This window comes from Haliotis rubra, unplaced genomic scaffold (genome assembly GCF_003918875.1).
Source record: "Haliotis rubra isolate DU_JTF1 unplaced genomic scaffold, ASM391887v1 Scf105, whole genome shotgun sequence".
NCBI classification, from domain to species: Eukaryota; Metazoa; Mollusca; class Gastropoda; order Lepetellida; family Haliotidae; genus Haliotis; species Haliotis rubra.
The window spans coordinates 1306709-1332374 of NW_025764948.1; the positions used below are offsets into that span (position 1 = coordinate 1306709).

At 36.7% G+C, this 25666-nt stretch overlaps 1 protein-coding gene across 1 annotated transcript in view; it reads right to left on the reverse strand.

The window, feature by feature from the left end:
• Positions 1-25666, reverse strand: part of LOC124276348 (netrin receptor UNC5C-like) — a 73785-nt gene that overhangs the window by 9194 nt on the left and 38925 nt on the right. Inside the window, exons 8-17 of the mRNA XM_046711992.1 lie at positions 21098-21154; positions 19697-19738; positions 15766-15918; positions 15363-15416; positions 12652-13074; positions 9165-9266; positions 8304-8470; positions 5855-6091; positions 4804-4950; positions 773-943 (exon numbers count right to left, since the gene is read on the reverse strand). Of these exons, the coding sequence (XP_046567948.1) occupies positions 773-943; positions 4804-4950; positions 5855-6091; positions 8304-8470; positions 9165-9266; positions 12652-13074; positions 15363-15416; positions 15766-15918; positions 19697-19738; positions 21098-21154 (1553 nt within the window). The remainder of the gene's footprint in view (positions 1-772; positions 944-4803; positions 4951-5854; positions 6092-8303; positions 8471-9164; positions 9267-12651; positions 13075-15362; positions 15417-15765; positions 15919-19696; positions 19739-21097; positions 21155-25666) is intronic.

The window sequence follows — 25666 nt, forward strand, 5'->3', positions numbered from 1 at the left end:
TGTGGGTTTATTATCTTAGGCAGGAGGGAAAGAAGTCTTTGATAGTCTCTGACAGATGATGCTGTTCTGACAGATGATGCTGGTCTGCCCCGAGCTTCTATACACTTCTATGCTACATCTCATAAAGGGGAGGATTTTCACCAGGTTTTGACTCATTGGATGAATCAGATGATTTTGTAATATTTTCGAATGTCAGTTTACACACTAGGAGTTCATTGTCCCATGGGATACTCTATCAATTTAACTGACAATCCCAATCTTACCCATCAGGTTAAAGCTACCAGTAGGAACTTGATGACCCTGTGACACCACCAGTCACCATGCTACCATGTTCCTAAGACTCTGTGACCTGGTTGAGAGCCTGTCATCAGGCCCAAGGACAGGGATCATTGGTCATAATATCAATCACTGAATTGTCTGGTCCAGACCTGATTATTCACAATCTGTTGTTACACTTAAGGCATATTGCTGTGTGCAGTAATAGATCCACAAACACCAGACAACAACCTTGAACGTAGCACTGCGTTGATGACATACTGGATCACAGACAACACACTGTCTTCTATGATCACAACAAACTCAAATGGACCACTAATTTTATTTCATTGTAACCGAAGTTTGTTATACTCTTTTCAATCAAAATATGCAGAAAGTTTCCGGAGCAAATACGAAACAAACCAGTCATAGTTTCTGATCAGTTGGCTACAAGCATGTTTGTTCTATACACTGTGTAGTGTTTAACGTGTTTCACTGCAAGCAGTCAGTGTCTCACCTCTTTGAGATTGCTGACAATCTGCAGGACTTGTCTGTTGCTCAGGATGGCTTTCTGATACACCTGTATCTTACAGCTGATCTTGTACTGAGACCGGTCTATCAACTCCAGGCTGAACGAACAGTGCAGGTTATTCTGGTTTCCGCTCCAAATGTGTCGGAATGGAATTTCCTGAAATCAAACAGACAGATTAGAACACAGCAGACAGGTTGTTCATCCCTTTCATCCAATGTCACCTCTCAATCATACCCTATCTTCAAACCAACAACACCCATTTCAAAGCATGTTCAAATTTATTCCACGCTGACGCTTTGCACAATATGTCCTTTATAGTTTACAAAGTTTGAAAATTCAACTTATCTACAAATTTATAACCCAATTCAATTTAATTTATCATCCAAATAAACCTGCTTCTACCTGCCCCATGGAGCTAATAAGAATTTAAACTATTTTAATGCTGCGTATGAAATCATATTTAACGTCAGTCAAACCTATCATCTCATTTTTAATGCCTTAGGTCATGAGATTTATCAAACATCCTGCTGTTTTCTTAAACCTGTGACCTGAAAATCAGCCATTTCATCTCTCAATCCAAACATTATTACAAGAATGGAGAAACTCTCTCCAGGGCCCTACCATGGGCCTGTTTGCACTGCAAACGGGGCTTGCCATTATAAACAGTGTTAAACGTCTGATATCATGAAACAGCTTTCTGACTATTTGACCCTTACACAGATGCTGATGTTAAACTTTTTTAACAAGCAATTTTAACATTTTTAACTATAAATGTCATCAGACAGGACCAAACTGAGAATCATTTCATGATAACTGGTAGCATTCCAGATGACTGATAACAAATATGATGGGTACACTTCCATAATTATCACCATGATTACCGATGTGCTGATTATTTATCCAAACATCAAAAGGATCAAAATACACAGATAAGTATAATGATGTCATTTGAGGGTCAAGATTCAAACATTTCCACATCATAAACTCATAAATAATGCTAAAAATGGAAATATTTCAATTCCAAAATACAAACTTTGAAAGATAAATCCAAGAAAACCTGCACCTTAATCTCCGTGCAACGGAAAATAACAGCATGCTCATTGCTATTTAGCTATAAACTATTTGAAAGGTCACTATGAGTTTATTCCACTCTCTGACATCTGTAGCTAATTTAAAGAAATAAAAGTCAATTTTTCTCTGAAACTATCATAGTAGCAATCATTTTTGCACTGCATGAAACATATTTTTTTCAGTTATGCGTTTAGCAGTGTCTACACTGACAACCAAAGATGCTAGTTTCTCCTGAGTTCCCACGCCCATATTTTCATACGATGCCTACCTCTGTGTTTACCTAACATTGTTCACCACAATGACCCCAGATGTACAGAGAAGGTCAAACAGAGCTTCCCACCTCTTAACACACTGGTCTTTATTAATTATCAGTGTATAACAAATAATTCCCCTTAATCGAGCAATGGAACAAGGTTGACATATCGGAAACAATATTTCCGAAACGGAACTAAATATATTGGTTTAGGATAAACCAATGAGGACTTAGCCTCAAAGATATGCACAGACGGTTATGTACTCTGAGTGGCTTGGCCAGATAATATTTACATACATCATTCCATTAAACTGTCTTGGGAGTAGAGGAAGCACAGAGGAAGTTAATTTCGACAGAAAAGAATTTTGGAAGTCTGTTTAAAGGTTAAAGTTTGGTCATATGGTCAGCACATTTGTGACAGGAACTTACTTGGTGCTACTAAGGTTAAACATCTCATTCTCATACAGTGTTATACATAGCTGTACAGATTATATCATATCATAAGAGTTCTATATCTGAAAACTAACAAAATATTTTGTCTAGTTTTATCAAATTTCTTTGTTTTATATTTGTCACTAAAAGAGAAATGTCAAAGGTCTGTTACATCTTTCGGAAATAAATACTAAGACATCAAACCAATTATGAAATTTTCATATCAAAATCACATAATCAGTTGATTACAAATTGTGTGCATACAACTGTCAGAACCAATTTTAAGGAGATGATGAATTCTTGTCAGAGGATGCATAGAGACTACCAGTAATGAACAGCAATTCTCCTCAAAAGATATATATGCATCACCCCAGTTACACTGATATAATTAGAATCATATTTAGATTTTTCAGTGGTCACATGACAAAGCTTACATTACCAGCATGGGGCAAATCTGCCTTGTGGCGGTCAAATGAACTGACAGGAAAGCCCAGAAAGGGTAAAACGTTAAGTAAGAAAGACAAAAACACAAAATGATCAATTGCTTTCAAATAGAACAAATCTGAGTAACATGCATCATTGTATCAAATTTGATGAAACTGCCTCTGATATCTGATGTAATCATATTCAAATCCCCTCAGCTACATCAAATAAGGATGCTTTTTTAACCAAAGCTTTTCTCATCAAACAACAATCCTAATATTTCAAAATTTCAGTTGAAATAAGCTGTGTTCACTAGGCAGAGTCCAATCTTATACTCAAAGAGGTCACAAAGTTGAGTGATAAAAAGCTGAAGGTTTCGAGCTTGTATTTAGAGGAAATTGATGGGTTATCAAATTGGTGTTTAAGCTGTCACATAGTATGAGGCAGGTAATCTGTCTTCCTGCATCCCAGGGGAGGTAACTCTGGTGTAATACATCAACAGGTTTTTTACACAAGGGAGCATCAAAGCCCGAAATTTTAATTGAGACAAAAACTCTAAACTGGTGAGTTGCATACACAATTATTGGAATTCAACAACTATGCAATTACACAAAGCAAAGGTTTTTAGGCATGTTAATCAACAACACCAAAAAACATGATTGAAAAGAAAAAGAGATGTAAGATTTTGAATTTATAATATATCATTCTATTTTTGTTTCAGCCTTAAACATATATCACTTCTGGTTCTGAAGAAATAATGTTTTTGCATATTCTGATCATGCATTTAATTCAGCATATTTTTTATTGGTTGCAGAAAATATATTTTTGTCAGAACAAGAATTAAAACTGAAGCAAGAAGAAAATTATTTCATGAGTATATGTATATGTATACATCTGTTGGTTGGTTACAGTGAAAACAGTAAAACAAATGATTCCTAGAATAGTCAGAAAAACATCTCAAAATGACTTACATTGAGTTATAGATACACCCTCAACATCATACAACTGAAAGCTCAGTGAGACAAATAAATACACGACGCGAGCCATTATGAGCCATTAGATGATGAGATTCATAGGAAGGCTGATTGCCTGTACAAATAATCACAGCAACTGCACTGTATACAGAGCTTCATGATCTGCAACAGTATCCTTCAGCCGACCGATGCTCTAGTGGTTCTGCTGTAGACAGTTTTTGTGCCTGCCCCTATCTCGTGGATCAACTGTGTTGGCAAGAGGCGGTTTATTTAGACTATTTGTTGAGGTAACATATGTTTTGACACACACAAATCAACAATTTATCTACAAATGTACACTTTTTACCTTATATCAACAAAACAGCTGAACAAATTTTCTTTTGTGGGAGATAAAGATGTGTTTTTAGGTGTAAATTGTACCTATTTATATCATCTGTAGACGGTTGTAACAGGAATTGGTCATGATACAGTTAATATGAAACTTGTTACATCACAAACTTTCCTAAAAGCAAATATGACACTCGTTACATCACAAACTCTCCTCAAGATAGTTTTTTCCCCTTTTCAAGTGATCGGGCCATCAAAGTAATCTTGCAACATCAACAAACAAACTCACTGAATATATTTCTACTTTTCGAGAACATTTACCTAATGTACTGTCCATTTGTCTTTTGGCTCCTAATTGCCTCTAGTTAAGCTATAATTTAATTGTGTAGTTGTATCCAGCCCTGGATGCAGTCCATGTGAAATGAAAGCCGGCTGATGTAAACCACATCAGCCTGACCAAACACAACAGAATCTTACTATGCCTTGTCAGCCAATCGCTGGACACCCAGTAAAGGACGTCCACAATGTTTGCGTACCTGATAGTTTGCAGCAAGTTTACTTCTCCACCCTGGAGAGAGTTCTTCTATGGTAAGACAAAGATTGTTGCCGCCATCTTGGAATGGAATCTGTTTTGGTTTGTCAAGGAGTCGACCTCCAAGTCTTCGCTCTACTTGAAGGACACCCTGAAAAACATTAGATATAGAAGCATTCACAGCTTTAAGAAACAAATGGGTGTACAAGACAGTGGTAGTCAACTGAGGTAAAAGTTTCAAGTCACAGGATGGTTTCTATATTAGTTCTTAGACATGCATGTGGCTTGCTTTATATGATCAATAGTTACAAGGGAGTTGTTACATATACTCTAAGAAGTGCACAGGACTTACGTAGGACAGGACAGGATGTATTCTCCCTTCAAGTTGCCTGAGACTTGTTGCATATCTCTGCTCTTACATGACTTGTTACATATGCTCTTTCAGTTACATGAGCCTTGTTACATGTCCTTTAAGTCACATGACTTGTTACATGTCCTTTAAGTCACAACTTGTTACATATGCTCTTTGAGTTACATGACTTGTTACATATGTCCTTTGAGTCACATGACTTGTTACATATGCTCTTTGAGTCACATGACTTGTTACATACGTCCTTCAAGTCACATGACTTGTTACATATCTCCTTTAAGTCACAACTTGTTACATATGCTCTTTGAGTCACATGACTTGTTACATACGTCCTTTAAGTCACATGACTTGTTACATATTCTCTTTGAGTTACATGACTTGTTACATATGCTCTTTGAGTCACATGACTTGTTACATATTCCCTTTGAGTTACATGACTTGTTACATATGCTCTTTGAGTCACATGACTTGTTACATATTCCCTTTGAGTTACATGACTTGTTACATATGCTCTTTGAGTCACATGACTTGTTACATATTCCCTTTGAGTTACATGACTTGTTACATATGCTCTTTGAGTCACATGCCATTACATATGGTCTCAGAATCACACATAACATTATTGTTATGTTTCATAGCAACTTTGTTTTAATCTTTAATCATGAAACTGGAAAAACTGCCCTACCTCAAGAGCATCCTGTGTGTCTTCCACAACATAGACTCTAATACTGTAATCAAGAGAGGGTGTTATTGCAGGAGCAAATGCTGCTAGTCGGAGAATCTTCACTGCCCGACCGCCACCGACAGATTCACCAATCAGGGCATAGCGATTCAAAGAATCTGTGACAAGATGGCAGTGGTCAGCATCCAGCTGCATGTACAGAGGCGTGTTGATCGTCTCATGACCCAGGGTCACCAGGCGCTGAAAGTCAAAGTAAAATGTCAGATTCTCGGATCACCTGGAGTATAATCTATCACATGGAAAACTACAATTTAAATCCATGTGCCAAGTACCATGGTCACCATCTTGTTCAAATTCCACTCATATAGACCAAACATTCCTCAAACATTTTCTGCTAGACTTGTTGAGGGCCCCAGGCTTCCACAATGGCCACCTGACCAAGCATAATATACAGTGCTTGCCATGTACAACTAACACAATGGGAATAATGATGACAAATTAGATATCTGACAATCGTATTTTCAAACAGTCTTAAAAGTACTTTTTCTCATTCAAAAGACATGATTGCATATAATTTACTTCTTTTAACATGTGGTGATTATTTTCAAACCACCTTTCAAAAAGATTCTATATACACCAACTTCATATTTATCATGAAAAAATGTAGATCAAGGTCGTACTCCTGACTAAATATATACACCATTTTTATACATCCTAAATATGTCCATGTATGATGTTTGAAGGCACAACTACGATATTTCAGACATTTCACAACACAATCCTATCTATTTCACCCATTATCCCACATGCATGATAAAGCATTTATCCAAACATGTCTGAACCGGTTAAAGCATCGAGTTTCTCTTCCCACAATCTGGATTACAGTTAATACACTTTATAGACAGGATCCCAGTAAATCTGTCAACAATGCTTTGCATTTACACTTTTCAATTCTAACAGGTTTATCCACACCGCAAAGGCAAACTCAAGAGAAATCATAAAATGAATTAACGCAACATCCACTTCCTAATTAACCCACACAGAGGAGATTTATGCTGTCACTAGGCACAAGACCAGCAACCCAAATCCTCAAGCTTATTTGGAAATTTTATTATCGAGATTTCCTTGCAATAACGTTACCACCAATATTTTATCTCGGACCATCGAACATTTTTTATCCAACCCCCTTCTTTGGCTTCAATTGTTGACGTGCAATCATGGATTGCTTTTTATTTGCGCAACAGCATCGTTGCATTACTCCCTCGACTGATGTTTTGTGATTCAAATCGGCCAGGGCCATAAACCACTATGAGTCAGTTGTTTCCTCCATCGAGCAGGTTTATTGGCAGTTACATGATTACCAATTTTCACATTAATGATTTCGTCTTGTGAAAAATACCATTTAGACCTAACGTGACCCATAAAGACAGCAATTTCACCTCTTGAAATTTCTGCAATCATCGAGAAATGCAATCATTAAAAAAATTCTTTAATATTGTTCTAATCTAAATTATCATATAGCATGTCTGATCTTATCATTGCTTTGACACCATTTATTCCATAACACAAGTTTTACTGTCCTCTGTCTCGTAAATACCACCAACCTTCAGTCTTAAATGAAGAAAATGACGGAAGAAGCAAATTCATTTTTCAAATCAATTAATATATTTCAATCAGGGCTAAGCCCTAGCTTTCTGATCCATTAATAAACAAATTGATGTTTATTTTTAGTACTGAAATAAATTATTAATATCAACAATACACTTCATCTGTTGCTGAATAGTGCTTAGTAAGCAGTTTTCCCAAATCAAAGTTGCAAGTTTGTACTCCGGTCATGTTGGTTAAAATTTCCTTTGATAAATTTCAGCGTGAAATCTTAATTTCATCTTGCGATTAATTTTGTCAAATCTGAACAAATATAAGCCTTGATCTAATTCAATGTCATTGTAATTATACGGTCTGGCTCACAAACTGTCATAATATCACAAAAGGGTTCATAATATTTTTTTCCAAATGACAAAGCAGCTTGAGCAATCATATCCAATGTATTTATATCAAAGGCATCGCATGTCAGAAACGGTCATGTGTGAAATGATCTTGCTAATATCAATTGTTATTCTTTGAAATTGTCAGGAAAATTATGTCAAATTACATATTTCTTTAATGTTATCTCAGTATGGTGATTCAAATGAAAGGGTATTAATTCTACTTTGAAACAAATGGCCACACACAGTGTCCTTTCATTATAAAGGTTTATAAAAGAAGCATTTTGTTCACTTCCAAATGTGTCAGTTTTTCCACCTCTCGTTTATTTCTCAATACACATAACAGTGGTTCTTCATATGAAAGCATTTTTCATCCTCTTTCATACTAATGCTGATCTCATTTTCACTAACAAATTCAATTTTACTTTTTAATTAGATTTTAACATTTTAACAATTTGCATACTGACCTGCCACTGTGGGGGTTCATCTGCTGGGGTACCACTGTTGTACACTGACAGAATCCAGCCACCTTGTCTCATACTGGCACAGTGTTGGAAAGATAAAATAACTGGCTTTTTCAACACTACACTCTGTGGACCCACAAGGATCACAGGACTCAGAACAGTTTGACGATCTGAAAAAATATGAAGAAATTATATATGTTATACAGATGATGTGTGACATCAGGAAAACTCGGATTGAGACACAAGTGTCATAGAATTGGCCCGACATCACACTGAATATGAAATAATACACCTTATTCACTGTAATGAGCACCCTGGGTGCTTGGAACATTTACATTAAGATGGAAACTGACTAAATCAAAGGAGATATATGTTAAACCTTAGTATAAAGTGTTACATCTGTATTTGTATAAGCAGACACATTTCAGCGTTCAGTACTCTACTCCCTCCCTACTGCCCCACCCCACCTCCAGGCTGCCCCCACCCCACATCTGCTACCCACCCCACTTCCCGGCTGCCCCACCCCACCTCCAGGCTGCCCCCACCCCACATCTGCTACCCAACCCACTTCCCGGCTGCCCCCAACCCACATCAGCTACCCAACCCACTTCCAGGCTGCCCCACCCCACATCTGCTACCCAACCCACTTCCCGGCTGCCCCCACCCTACCTCCAGGCTGCCCCCACCCCACATCTGCTACCCAACCCACTTCCCGGCTGCCCCCACCCTACCTCCAGGCTGCCCCCCACCCCACATCTGCTACCCAACCCACTTCCCGGCTGCCCCCATCCCACATCTGCTACCCGCCCCACCTCCAGGCTTCCTCCACCCCACATCCGCTACCCCAACAGCAATATGACTAACCATGTAATCTTGGTCTGTCTTTGTCGTCCCGACATATGGCCATGTAAATCTCCTCCACAGTGCCTTTCTTTATCGCCCCCTCTGGCACCATCAAGCTTACACCTGCAATATTACAAAAGATATAGTAAATAGGCATCAACACAACCCTGCAGGGATATATCAGAGATATATGAAATAACTGCATCTGGGACATTCATACATGTTCAGGTTAAACATGACTGGCATACTGACCCGTAAACAAATCAAATATAACACATTACACAACTAATATGGTGATATTTTAATCTATTAATCAAGTACTTTTTCCAAAAGAATTCTTAAATTTTAATCTTAAAAACACAAATAAAGCTATGAATATACATGATGATGTTAATTTGGCGATTATTTTATGTCAATTTTGATTGTTAATATCAAATCACTCTTTCTTACAAATCAATATTCATATACGCAGCCATCAGTAATTTATTCATTACTACCACATCTGCGTTTTGCCTTTCATCTGAAAATTGACTAAAGACTTGTTGGTCCGCCTTTAATCCAGAATTCAACTTTTTAATAATAATATTCGGCCTTGGTCACATTTTATGACTCCCTACAATATTCTGATGTCATGTTTATGAAGCTAATTAAAGGCAGAGGCATTCGATTAAGTGAAACGTATTACTCATTTTTTTTCCGCGATTACACTGAGGGTCACATGACTAAACATCTTAATTCTTTGATCCTTCTCCAATGCCAACTTCAAACAAGACTCATTTCTTTTAAAACAATTGCCTTCCATCCCAATTGTTCCCAATGGATGCCAGGCTCAATTCCTGTTGAATTTCACACCATTTCTGAGCCTGGGACTCTGGAGAATGGTAACCCAACCCTGGAGCTAGCTTCCATATGGCCGCTACCCACCTTACTGCTTTTTGTGTGTGTTTTTAGACAACATCTGCATATGGCTAAATAAAACCCCTGAGATGATCTGTCCATAAAATCTACATCAGACAGATCTAGGATAATGAAGATGACATAAGACTATGACCCCCACTGAACCATCACATCTCGTCACTAGGGAAATGTTTTTATATTAACAAGACCTTCCCACACATCTGTAGTCTATCTACAGTATATGAATATGGATAGCATCATTTTCCACACCTCATCCTTTAGTTCCTTGTTTCTGTCAATAGTGGTATTATGTGTTAGATCCACATTGTCAGACTGACACATTTCTGGCTCAGGTCCTTGGTGGGATATCCCCATCTAGTTAATATGTGGTAAGTCACTGTAACCTAAGACATAAGTATTGCACAATCATTCCTTTCTTTTAAAAAATACCTGTAATTAAGAGCAGAAAGTTCAGATGATCCTCAAACAACAGCTGGTATAAAGTTTGAATTTTTTAAATTGAATGTTTTTCAAATACTGTGTGGATTTTTTTGTGTAGTCAGGAATTGAGGAGCAATACTGAAAGTCCTAAATTCAAGAATCTTGACAAGAAGAAGATCCTTCACTTCCATTCTGGAATTCAGCAGAAACCCTGAAGCACATTATCTATTTTATACCACATGACACTGCACATATCTAATGGCCCTTACCCTACAATCTTCTCAAAATAACTTTAAGATCTTCCTGAAATCTCATCTACGAGAAATCCAGACACATATCATGCTCCTTAAGTCCCTACTTCACCTGCTCATAAATCCCAAAATCAAATAAATTTAAATGAAATAAACTAGTTTTTATTTCAAATATTTACAGGCAGGCTTCTCTCTGAATTTCTCATAACATCCTGCCTTTGTAAAATTGTATATACACAATTCTCCTACTCACAAACTCAAATATAAATAATCAAACAGCTTGTTTGTAAAATGAAATTTTAAAAATATCAAAGGACATGATCACAATGTAGGCCACATGATTTGTAATCAAGTATGTCTTCCACATGTTTTGTGTTAATATCTTTACGGTCATAATAATTCCAAAACATCTGTATATTCATACAATTAGTTAACTTCTTTAGGTGGCATTTTAGAAGTTGGGAAGTACAATATAGAACAAACTTTATGGATAACAACTTCTTTTAATTAAAGAAGTTGTTATCCATAAAGTTTGTTCTATATTATACAATTAGTTGTACAACAGTCAGCATCGCACATATCCAGGTACAGCCACAGGCCATGATGGTTCATCAATAAAGTCATCATGGTGCTGATGGCTACATGATACACCAACAAAATTAAACTGTCCATGCATCTACTAGATACTGTTAATCATGATATGTGAATATATGAACATTTATAATACATGATTCACCGTAGACACAATGATATTATGTCCAACCTTTGACCTTTGCCATTGTCAACAATAGTTAACCTGTCAAATCTCCCAAAACATGTGTTGTTGATTTTAAAACAATTTGTTTTAAATATAAGCACCCTCAAATTGAATTATAGTTCATGACACGAAGGACCAACAACCATTAAATTGAAGAACATAGATCAAACTGATGACTCATTAAAAAAAAATTGTTTTTATCCCTAAATGCCTCGACAAACCTGGTCCTCAGTTTTACAATTCATTTATGCAACAAGCATGTCTGTTTCAATGAGCTACTTCTCCAGAAAATACAAACATGTCATAATTCTTCTTGTTTAAAAATGTACACATATATGTTTACATACATTCATTTTTCAACATTCAGAAGATGAAACACCAAGAGCTTGTTTGACACAGACTGTATCTTCCATCAGACTTAAAGCTCCCAACATCATCAGCTAAAGCCTTCTGCATCATCAAGTCAGTGTGCGCCTTAAGTGTTGCTAATACATCTAGGTCTGGGTAAATGGCTGACTTACATTCTTCTACCATTGCCTAAGTAACGTGGAGCCAGTCTCTCTATACTTGTCTCAAACTCAACTGGCTGATACCAGCTATGGAACTACACATCCAGTGCATCTGATGAAAGGCTATGCCAGATTCACATGTGAAAATGATAAATATTTCGAAATGTCACAACAGAGGAAGCCTTGTAATATCTTCTTAACAACTGCCATGCACATCATGATCCTTCACCAAATGATGGGAGTTAAAACTCTTGGCAATTAAAGCCTAATGAGGAAAGACGGGTGATTCTAATTATCTTAAGATTAAATATTTCTAAGACATATTTTTTAGGGTAAATGTTAATACTGTTGTGACCTATACTTCATTTTCATTAACATCACAAAACTTATATGTTTTTTAAATGTAGGCCTCAAGTACTGAGATAAGTCTTGACGAAGATAGTATCAGCAACATTTTTTACCTTAAACCTAAAGGAGCATACTAGAAGAAGTATTCATGGATTTATGTGTTTCTCATGGCAAAAACATGTGCCTCTGAAAAAAAATTTCATCTTTTTAACAGTTTGAAATGTTTTCCAGCCAAAAATCTAATTCTGCAACAGGTGTGCTAAAACTTCTTTCCAAATTGTTGTTAAAAGGGTAATTTCCCTTACCTGATTCCGGAAGCAGGAGTCTGCCACCATTACTGGTAAATGTACTCCAAGTGACTGCCTCTGCATCTATCGTACTTGGCAACTGCATGGAGATCATCGATTGACGACTATCCTGCAATGATTCACATTGCGACATTGGTCTACCGCTGCCCATAGACGGTACTGATAAATTGCTTTTGTCTTTAATTGTCAATTTCTCCATAGAATTATTGACGTTGTGGTTAATTGTAGGCTCCACCAAAAGAGTTTTGCTACTCTTGCCCAAAGTTGCTGAGTGTCTATGTTGTAGGTTGTTGTCAGGAACACTGTATGCTGGTGGTTTCTCCATTGTGTTAACATGGTTGTTGTTTGGTGAATCTCCCGAGTTTGCATGTTGAACTGTTACAACAGTCTGCGTTAGATCAGGCTGGACTGACAACATATCTGCAATTGAAAAAGAATTCAAATGCATTTATTAAAAATAATAAATTTCCTGTCAAATACCCCATAATTCTTAACTCCGGATTTTCCCGAAATCACAATTTTATGAAACTGAATCTCATTTATTCATATTTGACACTGAAGCAATTTTGATGAATGTGAAAATGTCCGTCAACAAAATTGAACAGAAATTTATTTATTTTTTAAATTTGGAATTACCAGAATCTTTAAATCCATTCAAGACATGTTGTCTTTTTTGATGGAGTGTGCAAACCAATTTCTCAAATCTAATCTATTAGCAATTCCAAATAGTCAATGGCATTTTCATTTCACATGACTCTGTTGCTCTTTCAAACAGGGCTAATTTTAAACAGTCTCATGCAAATTTCATTTAAGTTAACCCAGACGATTAAGTGAGTCAGAGACATTTTTTAAGAGACAGAGTGCTAAAATACTATATTTAACTGTCACAGTTATCTTGCCAGTCCCCAGGGGGGTTGGGCAGATGTGACACCCTATCCGTCATACCATCCCTCACCCTTGCTGTACTACATCCCTGCCATGCCCCTATCACTGGAGTTTAGGGGGGCCTCACCGAGCCCTATCCTGTTACCCTCCAAATGGGCTTTTAATGAGAATAAGAAGCCATCTTACTTTAGATGATGAATAGAGTATGGTCAGCTATTTCTTAAGATTCTGTGAAAAGCTTTGTCTTAGGCAACTTCAAAAGATTTAAAGGCATTAGTTCTAACTGTGTGCTCTCTTCATGTGTAAACAGCTAAATCAAAGTTCTCCTGTACCAGATTAAAACATTAAATAAATAACCTCAGATCAAACCATAACACGTTTACATAAATGAAACAAAAATAATTAGGAGCTTAACCTAGGCCTAATCTTATTATAACTGTTTTATCTTTGATAGATAATTTAATTAATCTTAAAACTGAATTTACACATTTGAAGAAATGTTGAGACTTCACAAATGTCTTTGTATTTTAATGAAAGTAGAAGTTAACTAGAAGTTCCAATTAGCAATTTTCTTTATTGAATGAAAAAATATTTGATCTTTTCCTAATAAAACAGTTGCAGAAATGTATCAAAATTTAATTCTTTCAATAAAATTGGTGTTTGTTTGGGATGTGATCGTAATGCTGAACTGTTAACAATGACAAATAGCTTCATGCATTAGCTGCATCCAAATATTCGTTACTCTTAAATCTGTCAAGCCTCCCAATCCCGAACACGTCCACCATTAATGAGCGTGCTTCCCCTAGTTCCCCTGGCTTGTTTTAGGGGTCCCTTTGAAAGAAGGCGAGTAAAATGGCCTAGTGACAGAGCAAATGATCGGATTATTTCCATCTTAATCAAGTAATCTGTGTTCCTAGTCTTGTCTCTGTGCTCATCTAAATCAATCGCTCGTTCATGTAAATCAATTGTGTCTGTCACTGACTTCCTACTCTTGCCCACAGAACAAACAAACTGTGTTTATACGAAAGCTTATTAGGGGACCATCGCTGCTAAAAACTAACAAACTCAATGGTTGGATCAGAGGGACATTTCACCTCCTTAACAGAAGAAGAAAGACAATAACATTATGATGAGATCAAGTTCCATGACAAAAAAATTTAAAGAGACACTAAGAGTCGTTAAAGATTTGACCAGAACCAAAGTTGTTTAGGACAAAATTGCCTAAAGCGACATTTGGCGGCCATTTTTTCCCATGATGCAAGACTGTCTGGGGTCATGTGCTGACTCTGAGATGATGCAGGCACAGAAAAAAGACATCCTGCTTCTTCCGATTGGCTTCTGGTATTGACAGGAGAGTTAATGATGTAAATACTTGTCCTCTGTCAGGCCTGGCAGCTGCCCCTGGGGTGGGGCAAGGGGTTCTGGGGGGTACTTACTGAGCCCTAGGGTTAAAACACATGTCCTGTTATGACCTGTGTCTAAGAATGCAACCCTTCTTGTCTGTGATTTCATTAATACACTTTTCAAAATGGTTGTGTGAGGTCTTGACTTTAGGTCTTTTGCTGTCATTGCCATGCTCACTGATTCCATTTAGGACATAAGGGGTTAATTGGATTATAGAGGCCCTTGCTTTGATCTCTAGTGTTTTTCAAATTAGACTTTGTAACAAAGAAAGGTAATGACAAGTTCTGATGACAACCAAACTGATTGAATCTTTTAAACGTTTTTGATTTGAAAAAAAACCCCAACAAATCACATCATTAAAATCCTTGTTCACTGTTTCCAAAGCTTTAATCATATTCATTTAATCAAATTGAACAAACCTCCATTTTTGCTGATCTTCTTCTCATCATCTCCAAGAGAAGAAATATTTGCATCTGAAAAATAGTGTAATGAAAATATGACACATAATGAAAATACTCATTAAGAATTTTTCAAAGACTTGTCAACTTAAACAAACACAATGTTCCAAATCAGATGACATTTATTTGTGTATTCTAGAACAAAAAGTCTCAAAGCAAAACTAATTCTAAAAAATATAATATCAATATATACAAAAGATATATTTGTATAATCAGAGGAAATAGTAGCACCTATAATAACTGATGTGTGAAATTAGTGAACAGAAAGTTCTGTAGGACCCCACAGTGAATCAATACTGACATGAAAACAATTATAACACACTTTTCATAAATTCATAAATATATGTTTCTCTTATAATCTCACCAGGTCGATGGCCATCCGAAAATGGACCTCTGTTCTGAGTTCGTTTCCGTCTCATCACTATGACAATGATGACGATCGCGATGATGAGTACCGCCACAGCAGCGCACACACTGATGTATACTGGGATGTTTTCATCGTCCTCGGCTCGACTTGCTGCAAGGCAAACCAAAACATACAATCAAGATATTTTAACTGAATCTAAAACACATAAATTTGGCAAAAGATTCTAAATTGAATTCAAATAATCATCGTTTCCTTTGACTTTATCAAGATTACAAGAAGAATGCAAGACGAAAATTGCTATTTAATCTTTTGCATGTCTTCAAATTTCAAGAAGGCATGTAACCAATGAGATCCAAGATGGATAACTGCCGCCTGTTTACTTGGCTTAAGGACAGCTCAGTTACTCTTAGATGAGACAAACAAAAACAGTGACAGGTATAGCTGAAAAAATAACATAATTTGTGTTTATTTGTGTATTTAGCAAAAGCAGATGCAAAGAAAGCAAAAGCAAGCATGATGCGAGAAGAGTTAGAGCTACTCCTGAAGAACATTCTTCCTTGATGAAAAAAATATTGCTAGCAGATACCAGTTCATTTTTTCAACTTGGAAAAAGCCATGTGTTCTTTTATGAGTGTCTTAATATGACCCACAATGCATTTGTTTCTGTTATTTATACAAACAGTGTCAAACTCTGTCGAGGCAAACTCAAACAATGTTGAAACTCCATTTTCCTGTTGGGTAAAAGAACTGAAATTTGTTTTACTGAATTTTAGAGGAAATGCCACTTGAATAAATATCAAATCCTATAAAGGTCACCTGATTCTGCTTCACAAGGAAACAAGGTCGCCATGCACATTTTACAACACATTGTGGATACTTATTGTTTCATATAGAGTTTTTTCCCATATGACATATATTCACACAACGCTACAATCTTGGGCATCATTGTCCATGAGATATGAAGCAAGTGTAGATCGGTTGTCTACAGATTGTGTCTAGTATCTATTTTATGTCACATCAACATAATAACTTTATCTTTAAGTGCACTTATAAGTAGCTGCAGCATCACTGATGCCCGATTCTAACTACTGTGATATAATGATTTTAATACTTTATTTATTTGATATATTTTATGAAAAATGAAAATACATATCATTGAAACAAATAGCTTAAGAATCCGCAACAATTGTTTCTGATTATAAAACAATTAGATATTATCTAAAACATCTTAATCACCACACTATAATTTAAAAAATTAACATAGTTTCAGTTGAAAAAGTAGGTTTACTTCTACTTGTTTACAAATAATAATCAAAAATAGTTAAGGATCACCCAGTTCATTCAGGTTACTCAAGTTTACCTGTCATGAAAAATTAATTATAGTAAGGTGGAAATTTCAGTGATCCCTAACTTTTTTGAGTAGCACATGTGTATATAAATGATGAGGAACTGCATAATTCTTACTAAGTAAAACTAGAATCGAGAGCCAGATTATGCTTGCTAGTCTCTCCTAGTTCATCTCAATGCGTTGATACGCTGTTTGACTCGCGTGTCATCTATGTCTGGCCAATAAATTCAACTTCACACTTCTCTCATACCTCGTGGAATACTGCTTTATCCCCTGCTATTTATTATGCAAGTAAATGGCCAATTGCAGAGACACTGTCGACTCAGCTTGGGACTAAGGTATATTTGTTTCATGCATTATAAATATGGCTTTTTTAGATTTCTTTTGAAGTGGAAATCTTGACTGAAGTACATGGTGCTGAAGTTAAAACACAAACAGAATATCTAATGGGTTTCATTTACGAACTTGTAACAATCACTATGTCGTTTCGGCCATTTTAGTAGTCAGAATAGGTCGAGTGACCATGTTGATCAAATAAAGAGTAGTGTGTATATAATATTCATAAGCTTCCTACTAACCACTGACATTGTTGCCATGGATATGTGCGCAGGAAAATGATATTTTCAGATACTTCTCTTCTTGTTCTGTGAGATGTGATAGAAGAGAGGTCAGACCTCATTCTCTATAATGGATGATCACCTGACAATCAACTAGTTCTTACCTATACTGCACTCTACTCTGATAAACCAGAGGTTTCATGCTACTTGAAACTGAATTTCAGATGCATCAAGGTGAATCAGTGAATTGAAACACCTAATCAACATAAGAAGATAACTTCCTACAATGAGTGGCTACCTGCAAGACCAGATACATTTTTCATATTTTAATAAGCAAATAAAAAAATATAATTAATAACCATATGTAACATCCATATTTATTTCACCCATCTGAGTGTCTTTATGTCCAACTAACAATGTTGACAGTTGTTGGGGAGTAGTATTTGTGACAAATGTCTCCCATGTGTGGTTAAAGATACCAGCTGTGGTATTCTGATGGTCTGGAGAGATAAGGATTCCTTGTTTAAATTCAGAGGATGTTGTGGTAGAGTGTCAGTAATTTATTGCCTGTAGATAGTATGCAGGGAACAGTGGGCTAATAATTTATAACCTCCGCCATGAAATGTGACAGTTTCATTTAGGGCTGGGCCTTGACCTTACACTGACCTGCATTATGATGAACTTGGACATGCACAATATTTTCTGCAGGTCAAGGTCAACCCAATAGCTGGATAAGAATCAAAATCTAATTTTGATCAGGTCACATTTCTTTTCTGCTAATTTAACAAAATGATAATTGAAGCAAGATAGTAATACCCATCCTGCTATAATTATACTTTCTATAATCATTCTGTCAGTGAATACATATTTGAATTTTTCAATTTAATTTATGACTAAACATCAATTTTCTTCCAGTGAATGTATTCTACACAACTACATTTTGCTATGGCAATGTTCACACATTAGCAGTCTACGCTTCATATGATCCGTTAAATAGCCTAGATATTTGTAAAGACAGCCTACATTTCAGTTGGTGAGACTAAACTCAGCCACAGCCAGACACCAATTTCCTTTGCCGTTCCGATTCCTGGTGATGTGCAAATAAGCTTCCAAATAATTGGAAAATCCATAGGAAATCAGAAAATGTGTGCAGTGAATTCTAACATAGAAAGATCCACCAAAGATAGTCAGCTTGTCTTTAAACTTAATCAGCAAATGCACAAAAAATATGTAGGATCAAATTTGGACAGGAACTAATCTTTTCAGGGTGAAAAATGGCAGCTTTGGTTCAAACTGGGAGGGAACCTCTGATAACAATCATATAGGAAGCAGAACGAAGTACAAACATCATTGCACATCGTAAAATAGAATTAATCAGATCTACATGAGTGGAGGAGAGACTATCACTCAAAGCCAATGTAATACACAGATGTTATTCAAGACTTAGCATAGTGTTATCTTCCTCTATCTTCCTCCAATCTCCTTCTCCTAAATTAATCTCAGGAAATGGCTGTTGATAAAATGGAGATAAATATTTCAAGACTTTGAAGATTTGAAGCTTGTCCAAAGTTATGAGAAAAGGGGAATATTTTCAGCTGGGGGCACAGCAACTCTTTAAATGTTTGTTATCAAAATCTTCATGTGTGAAACGTGATTTGTGGCAATATCATATATTTTGCTCAAGAGTGCAATACTGCAGAAATAGGAAAATATGCTGTAAAGCTAGACAGAAACAATTAATTTAAACTCCATATGTGGTTCATTGCTGTCAAGCAGCGCCTATGAGACAAATGCTCAGGTATGGTAATGACAGGAGTAAAACAGAAAACCCAAAACATGCATGTGCCCTTTTGTAACCTTCTCAACCCACATCACTCCATGCAATAATAATAACAATACAATTCCAAATAAACTTTTATATACTAAATTTACTTAATTCTCTATGCAAAGCATGCTAATTTGACAGGTCAAAGGTCAAATTATGCATAGTCCCTTCACCAACATCACAACATAGTGCACTGACCTTCATGAGATTTTTCAACAAAGGAGTTGTATAGGTTCGATTCTGAAATAGCAACACAAAATTATAAGTTCACAAATTCAAATGTCATCCTCCTCCCTGCTACTTTTTGCCTTTGAAATCCTAGATTTAATTGTCATCACCTGAATGCATGACACGATATGCATGCCATGAGTATGTACCATTTAATGTTCACAAGATCATGTCTAAAGGGTCCTCACTAAGTAGTGGATATAGTTTATTTCAGCTCTTAGAAAATATGAGGATATGAAATAGGCTGAGATTGAGAACCCCTTCATAGGTACAAAACATCAAACCCACATGTCGCTCATCATTTCCAGTTTTAACCAACATTTTCTTCTTTATGACTACCCAGCTCAAGATATAATCTCTGACAGTTGTTTTACCACTATGGGGTATATTTTAGTATACAGTGTTCATAAAATGGTCACAAAACTAAAGGGGTTATTTGAAGATACTAATTACAAAATGTCTTGAATGTTTGAAGCTTGTTTCCTCCCAAGATTCGGCATGGTATACCAAAGCTTCACTAATGCTTCCAAACAGATGGGGATATTATCTCCAAGACAATAAAACATACAAGAGGCAGTCAAGCATAAAAAACTCCTTCTAAATGACTTCTCCCAGATATGTCGAGGAACTCAAGGAAACACTCACTCAAGCAGAGATAAGCAAGGCCAGTGGCCTATCACACAAAGCATCAATGTATCAGGTTTTTGCAGGTATTCTTTTCTACACTTCATGCAGTATACTATCATGTCTTGTCAATTCGGAGATCATGACACTACACCAAATTCGAATCATCACATCATTTACTTTTTATCCGCTATTTGGGTATACTTGATAATGTCATCAATCAAGTTACAAATAGAAACCCATCATTCATTTTGGAGTTTGATAACTTCAATGTTTCTCAATGTATTTTTATGAAATATATTTTAGATGAATGTTGCAAAAACTAATGGATGATTCTTATATCAATGATTGTGCTACTGTTGGTAGCTAGGTGGTGTCTTGAGTTAAAGAATGGTCATCATCATCACCATACATCGAAACGAGTGAATCCAAGACAGTCTAGTCTCACAGTCCCACAGAATCCTATACACATCCTATATTCTATGGGATGAGGTGATGGTGATGTGACTTCCTTCTATGCCGGCCTCCACAACTACGTGGCAGTGACGGGTGAGCTACATGAACACATGAGGATGCATGTTGGTTAGTGAGGAAGTGTTTAGTACTGTGGTGGACGGTTAGAGTGAGTTATGACAGGGAGGAGCTACAGGGAGAGGTGAGTCAGGCTACACACATAGAGGACAGTTGTGGACAATCAGCCTTGACCACAGCACGGCCACACTGGCCTCCTCTCAATCCATAGCTTACCTATGTCTTTCCCTGCTTTCTTTGACACTGGTTTTCTTGGGGCAATTTGTCTTTTTTCTGAAAAGCCAAATCTTACATGAAATATTTCTCTCAGTTAAGCCAAAAGTACTCCACATGGTCTAGCTTCTACAAGGGCCTAAGGAGGTACATGAGAAATCTAGTTCTATGCAAGGAAAATGGAAAGCAGTGAAGGGGAAAAAGATGAAAAGACAAAGAAGGGATGATCGATGAAGCGCGTAATTCTGTGAATGTAGAGATGTGATAACGCTTGCAGCTCCAAGAATAATCCCATCCTCCAGTCAGACAGCGGATCAAGAAGACGATGCTGGTTGAAAACAAATTGTCCTAAAATGACACCATCTTCTAGGAAAGTCTGATAGCAGTGTCCCCTGAGAGTGGGTGACTAACGCGGACACCATGCTGCCCCAGCAGACATTCAACTGCGACATACTGCCATTTCTTATTAAGAAAATTGAATAGAGATGGTGTCAGTGCATATCCTTGCTGCAGCCCTGTCTTAGACACACTGAGACAGGGGGCGCTTCTCACTGGGCACAGGTTACTGTGTGCTCGTTGTCGCTGATTATGTGTCTGCACTACAGCTGATTACACGCACACACGCATGCCAAATACAGAGTGGCATATTCAGCTTTTTATGACCACTACTAACTGTGTCATCAAATAAAATTTAAATCCATGCTTGACTGAACTGCCTGTATTCAAGATGAATATCTCGGATCAAAATGACAAACCTTACCTAATGAGATGGCGAAAACTCACTTCTCAACATCAATTAAAACTGGTGTGTGATTCAGTTTAAACATGCTGAAAGCATTGGCTGAGTTCCTGTGACTGAAGAGTTCACAAAAGCATCTTTCATACGTGAATGGAGATATTTTACCTGGGACTATAAAACTGCATCAGACAGAATTATCAAGAATAAAATATTTTTTCCTTCATTAATTGCAAAAAATTTACCCCATTTTGATGGGTCCTTTGATCCAGTAATCTTGCTAATCTCTATGAAAGGGCAATTTGATCACGTCATTTTCCTAATGGCACAAGGCTCAAGATGAGACCACTTTGAAAAACAAAACAGGAAATATGTTTTTCGACTGTAGTGATATCTCTTCTACTATCGAAAAACCTCAATTCAAATATCAAAAATGTGCAGTTTAATTGAGGGTTTGGGTCACATAATGTTTTACTGCATGAAATTTCATCTGTCATATTTGAGCAAACTCAGTTTATCAATGCATCTTATTTTCAGGAAGAAATTCCTCACAGAATATAAATTACTAAATGTTTGTTGACAATCATGTAAATATGACATGATGTCTTCAGATGGAGGCTCCAGCAAATATCAGTTCATATCAGTATTGTGAGGTCATGTGACAAGGATCATGTGACAGAGGCATTGTTGAGGCCAGGTGTCAGGATTTAATGGCCAGTCCTTATCGAGGACAGTGTAGATAGCAGTAACATCAACAATGTCTCATAACAACAACTGCCACAGGTGTACACTTGCCTTGTCCATATATCACACCTTGATGGCCATTGTGATCATAAAACTGGTAACTGATAAATATGGCCAGGTAACAGGTAGGGCAATTCATATGGACAAAGATCAAAGGGTACTAATGATATTGTCATTTGTTCTACCTGGGAGGAATATAAATATCCGTAATTAATGTGGCCATTTTTGTTGCCAGAATAGCCATTACAGTAGCACCCAGAGACTATATATATTACTGATGTGGTGACAGTTATTCTAGCAACAATGTAACCACTGGAAATAGACATTAAGCGTGTTGTTTCAATTCCTCTCTCCAACCCCTTAATAACAAAAAGCTGACAACAAACAAAAAAACAAAATATAAAAATTCCCTTTTTCAAGAAATACAAAACTGTTAAAAAAGAAGACTAAAAAATGAAACCAACTCTACAGCTGCTTCAACATAAAGTTCACATAATTACTTTCCACACCAAGAGACCCCACACTTTACCCTCTGACTTGTCAAAATGAAATCTGAATCTTAAACAAACTGCATGGGTCAGAGCCATGGTCAACCCCAGGAACTGCCTGGCTTGTGAGCTGTATGTAACTATGTGAATTCATTACACCCCGAGTATGATTCATATGTATGCACTAAGCCAACACACATGGGGGGTATATATTTCATGACAGAAAATTTCATCTCCCTCTCATTTTCCAGAAGAGCTCAAAGGGGGAGATAATTCACACTGACAGCTGCCTGCATACTAAGTGACCACTCAGGCAGAGGGATATATATCTTGATAATCAGATAAGCCAGTTGGGGTTCCACAATTCTGCAAATAAATACTGAGGAAATATTTCCAACTGCAACTGATATGTTGGTACACAGCCCAGTCAGCTGGACAGAGGTGTCTTCCCTATCCATATCCCTATCAGCAATCTTGACCACTGAAAAGTTTCACCAGGATATTTTATCTTTCCATGGAAGGAATTTCTTAATTTTCTTTGTGTGTTGACATACTCAGCTTGTTAAAAATAATGGTCAGATAATATTAATGACTGCCAGAGTTCACGATGCCAAGAGACCATTCCAACACCATGGTTTCACAACACACTGAGAACTCAAGTTAATACTGAAAATACACCAGTTGGTTTCAGGTTTGAAATTCGAGACTAAGATTTCTTGAAGGTCAACAAAAGGTTTGGTATTAATGAATTATCATTTATTATTTTTACTAATACTGACCAGAAATGTCCTGAACCAGAATTACAGACTTATGCAATAATTGTTCCTGAATGGAGTCCAATTATGCAGATTGTTTCGTATCAGTAAGTTCTACATAAAACAGTTGGTATTATTACATACCAAATATTATCATATTCCATTGAAGTCATATCATATTCACCCTATTCCAACACATTTATGTCATAAAAGTGTTCATAATGAAAACCTGAATTCTTTATCCACCATTCACTCTCACACACACACACGCACGCACGCACACATGCACATGCATGCACGTGCATTAACGCACATACACACACACGCACGCACGCACGCACACACACACACACAACCCCTGAACAAATCACTGCTGTTGACTATTTACCAGTATGACAGTTTCATTTCAGATAAAAACAAATACACTTTGAGGTACTTTGCCACATAATGAGGAGTAATTGTATTGGGTTCACTGTGGCAGATATTTGAAACTAGCACCATGAATACAGCAATTTCCAATCTACAAATCTGTCAGCGGGAAGATGGAGCACCTTCTTTCCCCTCCTGCTGGTCGGCTGTGGCCATTTCAACATGCATCATGTGAATGTGTTTTCTTAATTTGTAAATTTCAAATCCACATATAAACTTACAACTTCAGACAGGATAATTTACATTGAAACAAAAATAACATGATGTTCATATCAATTATTCCATCTGAACTGTTAACTGACTCATCCAAAACTCTCGAGAGTGAGTACATGATTATTTCAATAGTGTATATTCATTTGAATTTTGTAGTGCCTTAAAAACACTAATTCTAACCACTGAAATGTCTCCTATTTTTATATTTTACCAGTCCCATTTCAAAACTAATCTCTAAGCTGCTTATAATTCTTCAAGTTGATTACAGAACATTCAAGGGAGATAATCTGTAATCTACTTCCTCTATCCTGAGACTTGGCTGTCAAAGACTGAGAATTCGGGGCAGGTGGGTCTCCCGATAAGATGGCTCTTGTCATGCCCATCATGGCACAACAAGCTTGATGAGTCAATTTATCATTGGGAAAAATATTTGTGACAGGTTGGTAAGATACTTTGATCAGATGAAAAATGTTCCTTAATCACTGCATCCATAGTGGATCAGGACATCCCTGTTTATCAACATGTTCAAGATCAGAAAATATCACAAGATGGATTTGTCTGAAGACACAATACTGAAGACAGCTGGGAAATGTTGATAAATGCACAATTTCACATTAAGGTTCACAAACTCAATACATTTCGATAACCGACAACCATTAACTGATAAAGACATATCCATCAACCAGTGTGATATTCCTTACAAACTGTCATCTTAAAATCATCTTTACTTGGACAAGATGTACACGAGCAAAGATTTCCCTGCCCATAACGGTTGTGAAAAGTATCCGTGGTACATATGCTCTTACAACTTATCATGTTTGGATGGTTTCTCCACTCAGATGAAACGTGAAACTTCAACTTACAAACTCTTTCCAGGTATACATTCTTTTCTTGGTATATATTCAAACCTTAAGGTGTTACAACACTGATCTTTTCCGTCAAAAATCAGTTCACCTCACTAAGGACGTTTTAGTGCATATGTTCATTTTAATATTATAATGTTGTTTTGTCAGATTTACTTCTAAAGTCTGGTTTACAGCATATTTGATTCAAACCTGTAAATCAAGGAAAGATGGATGCAGAGCATATTTGTCGGCATAGAATTATATGCTTACAGAGAAACTCATTCAAGGCAAGGCTTTCAGGTAATAGAGTCACTGTAGGCAACATAAGGCAAACACCTAGGTGTAGGTTTACATTCAGAAGC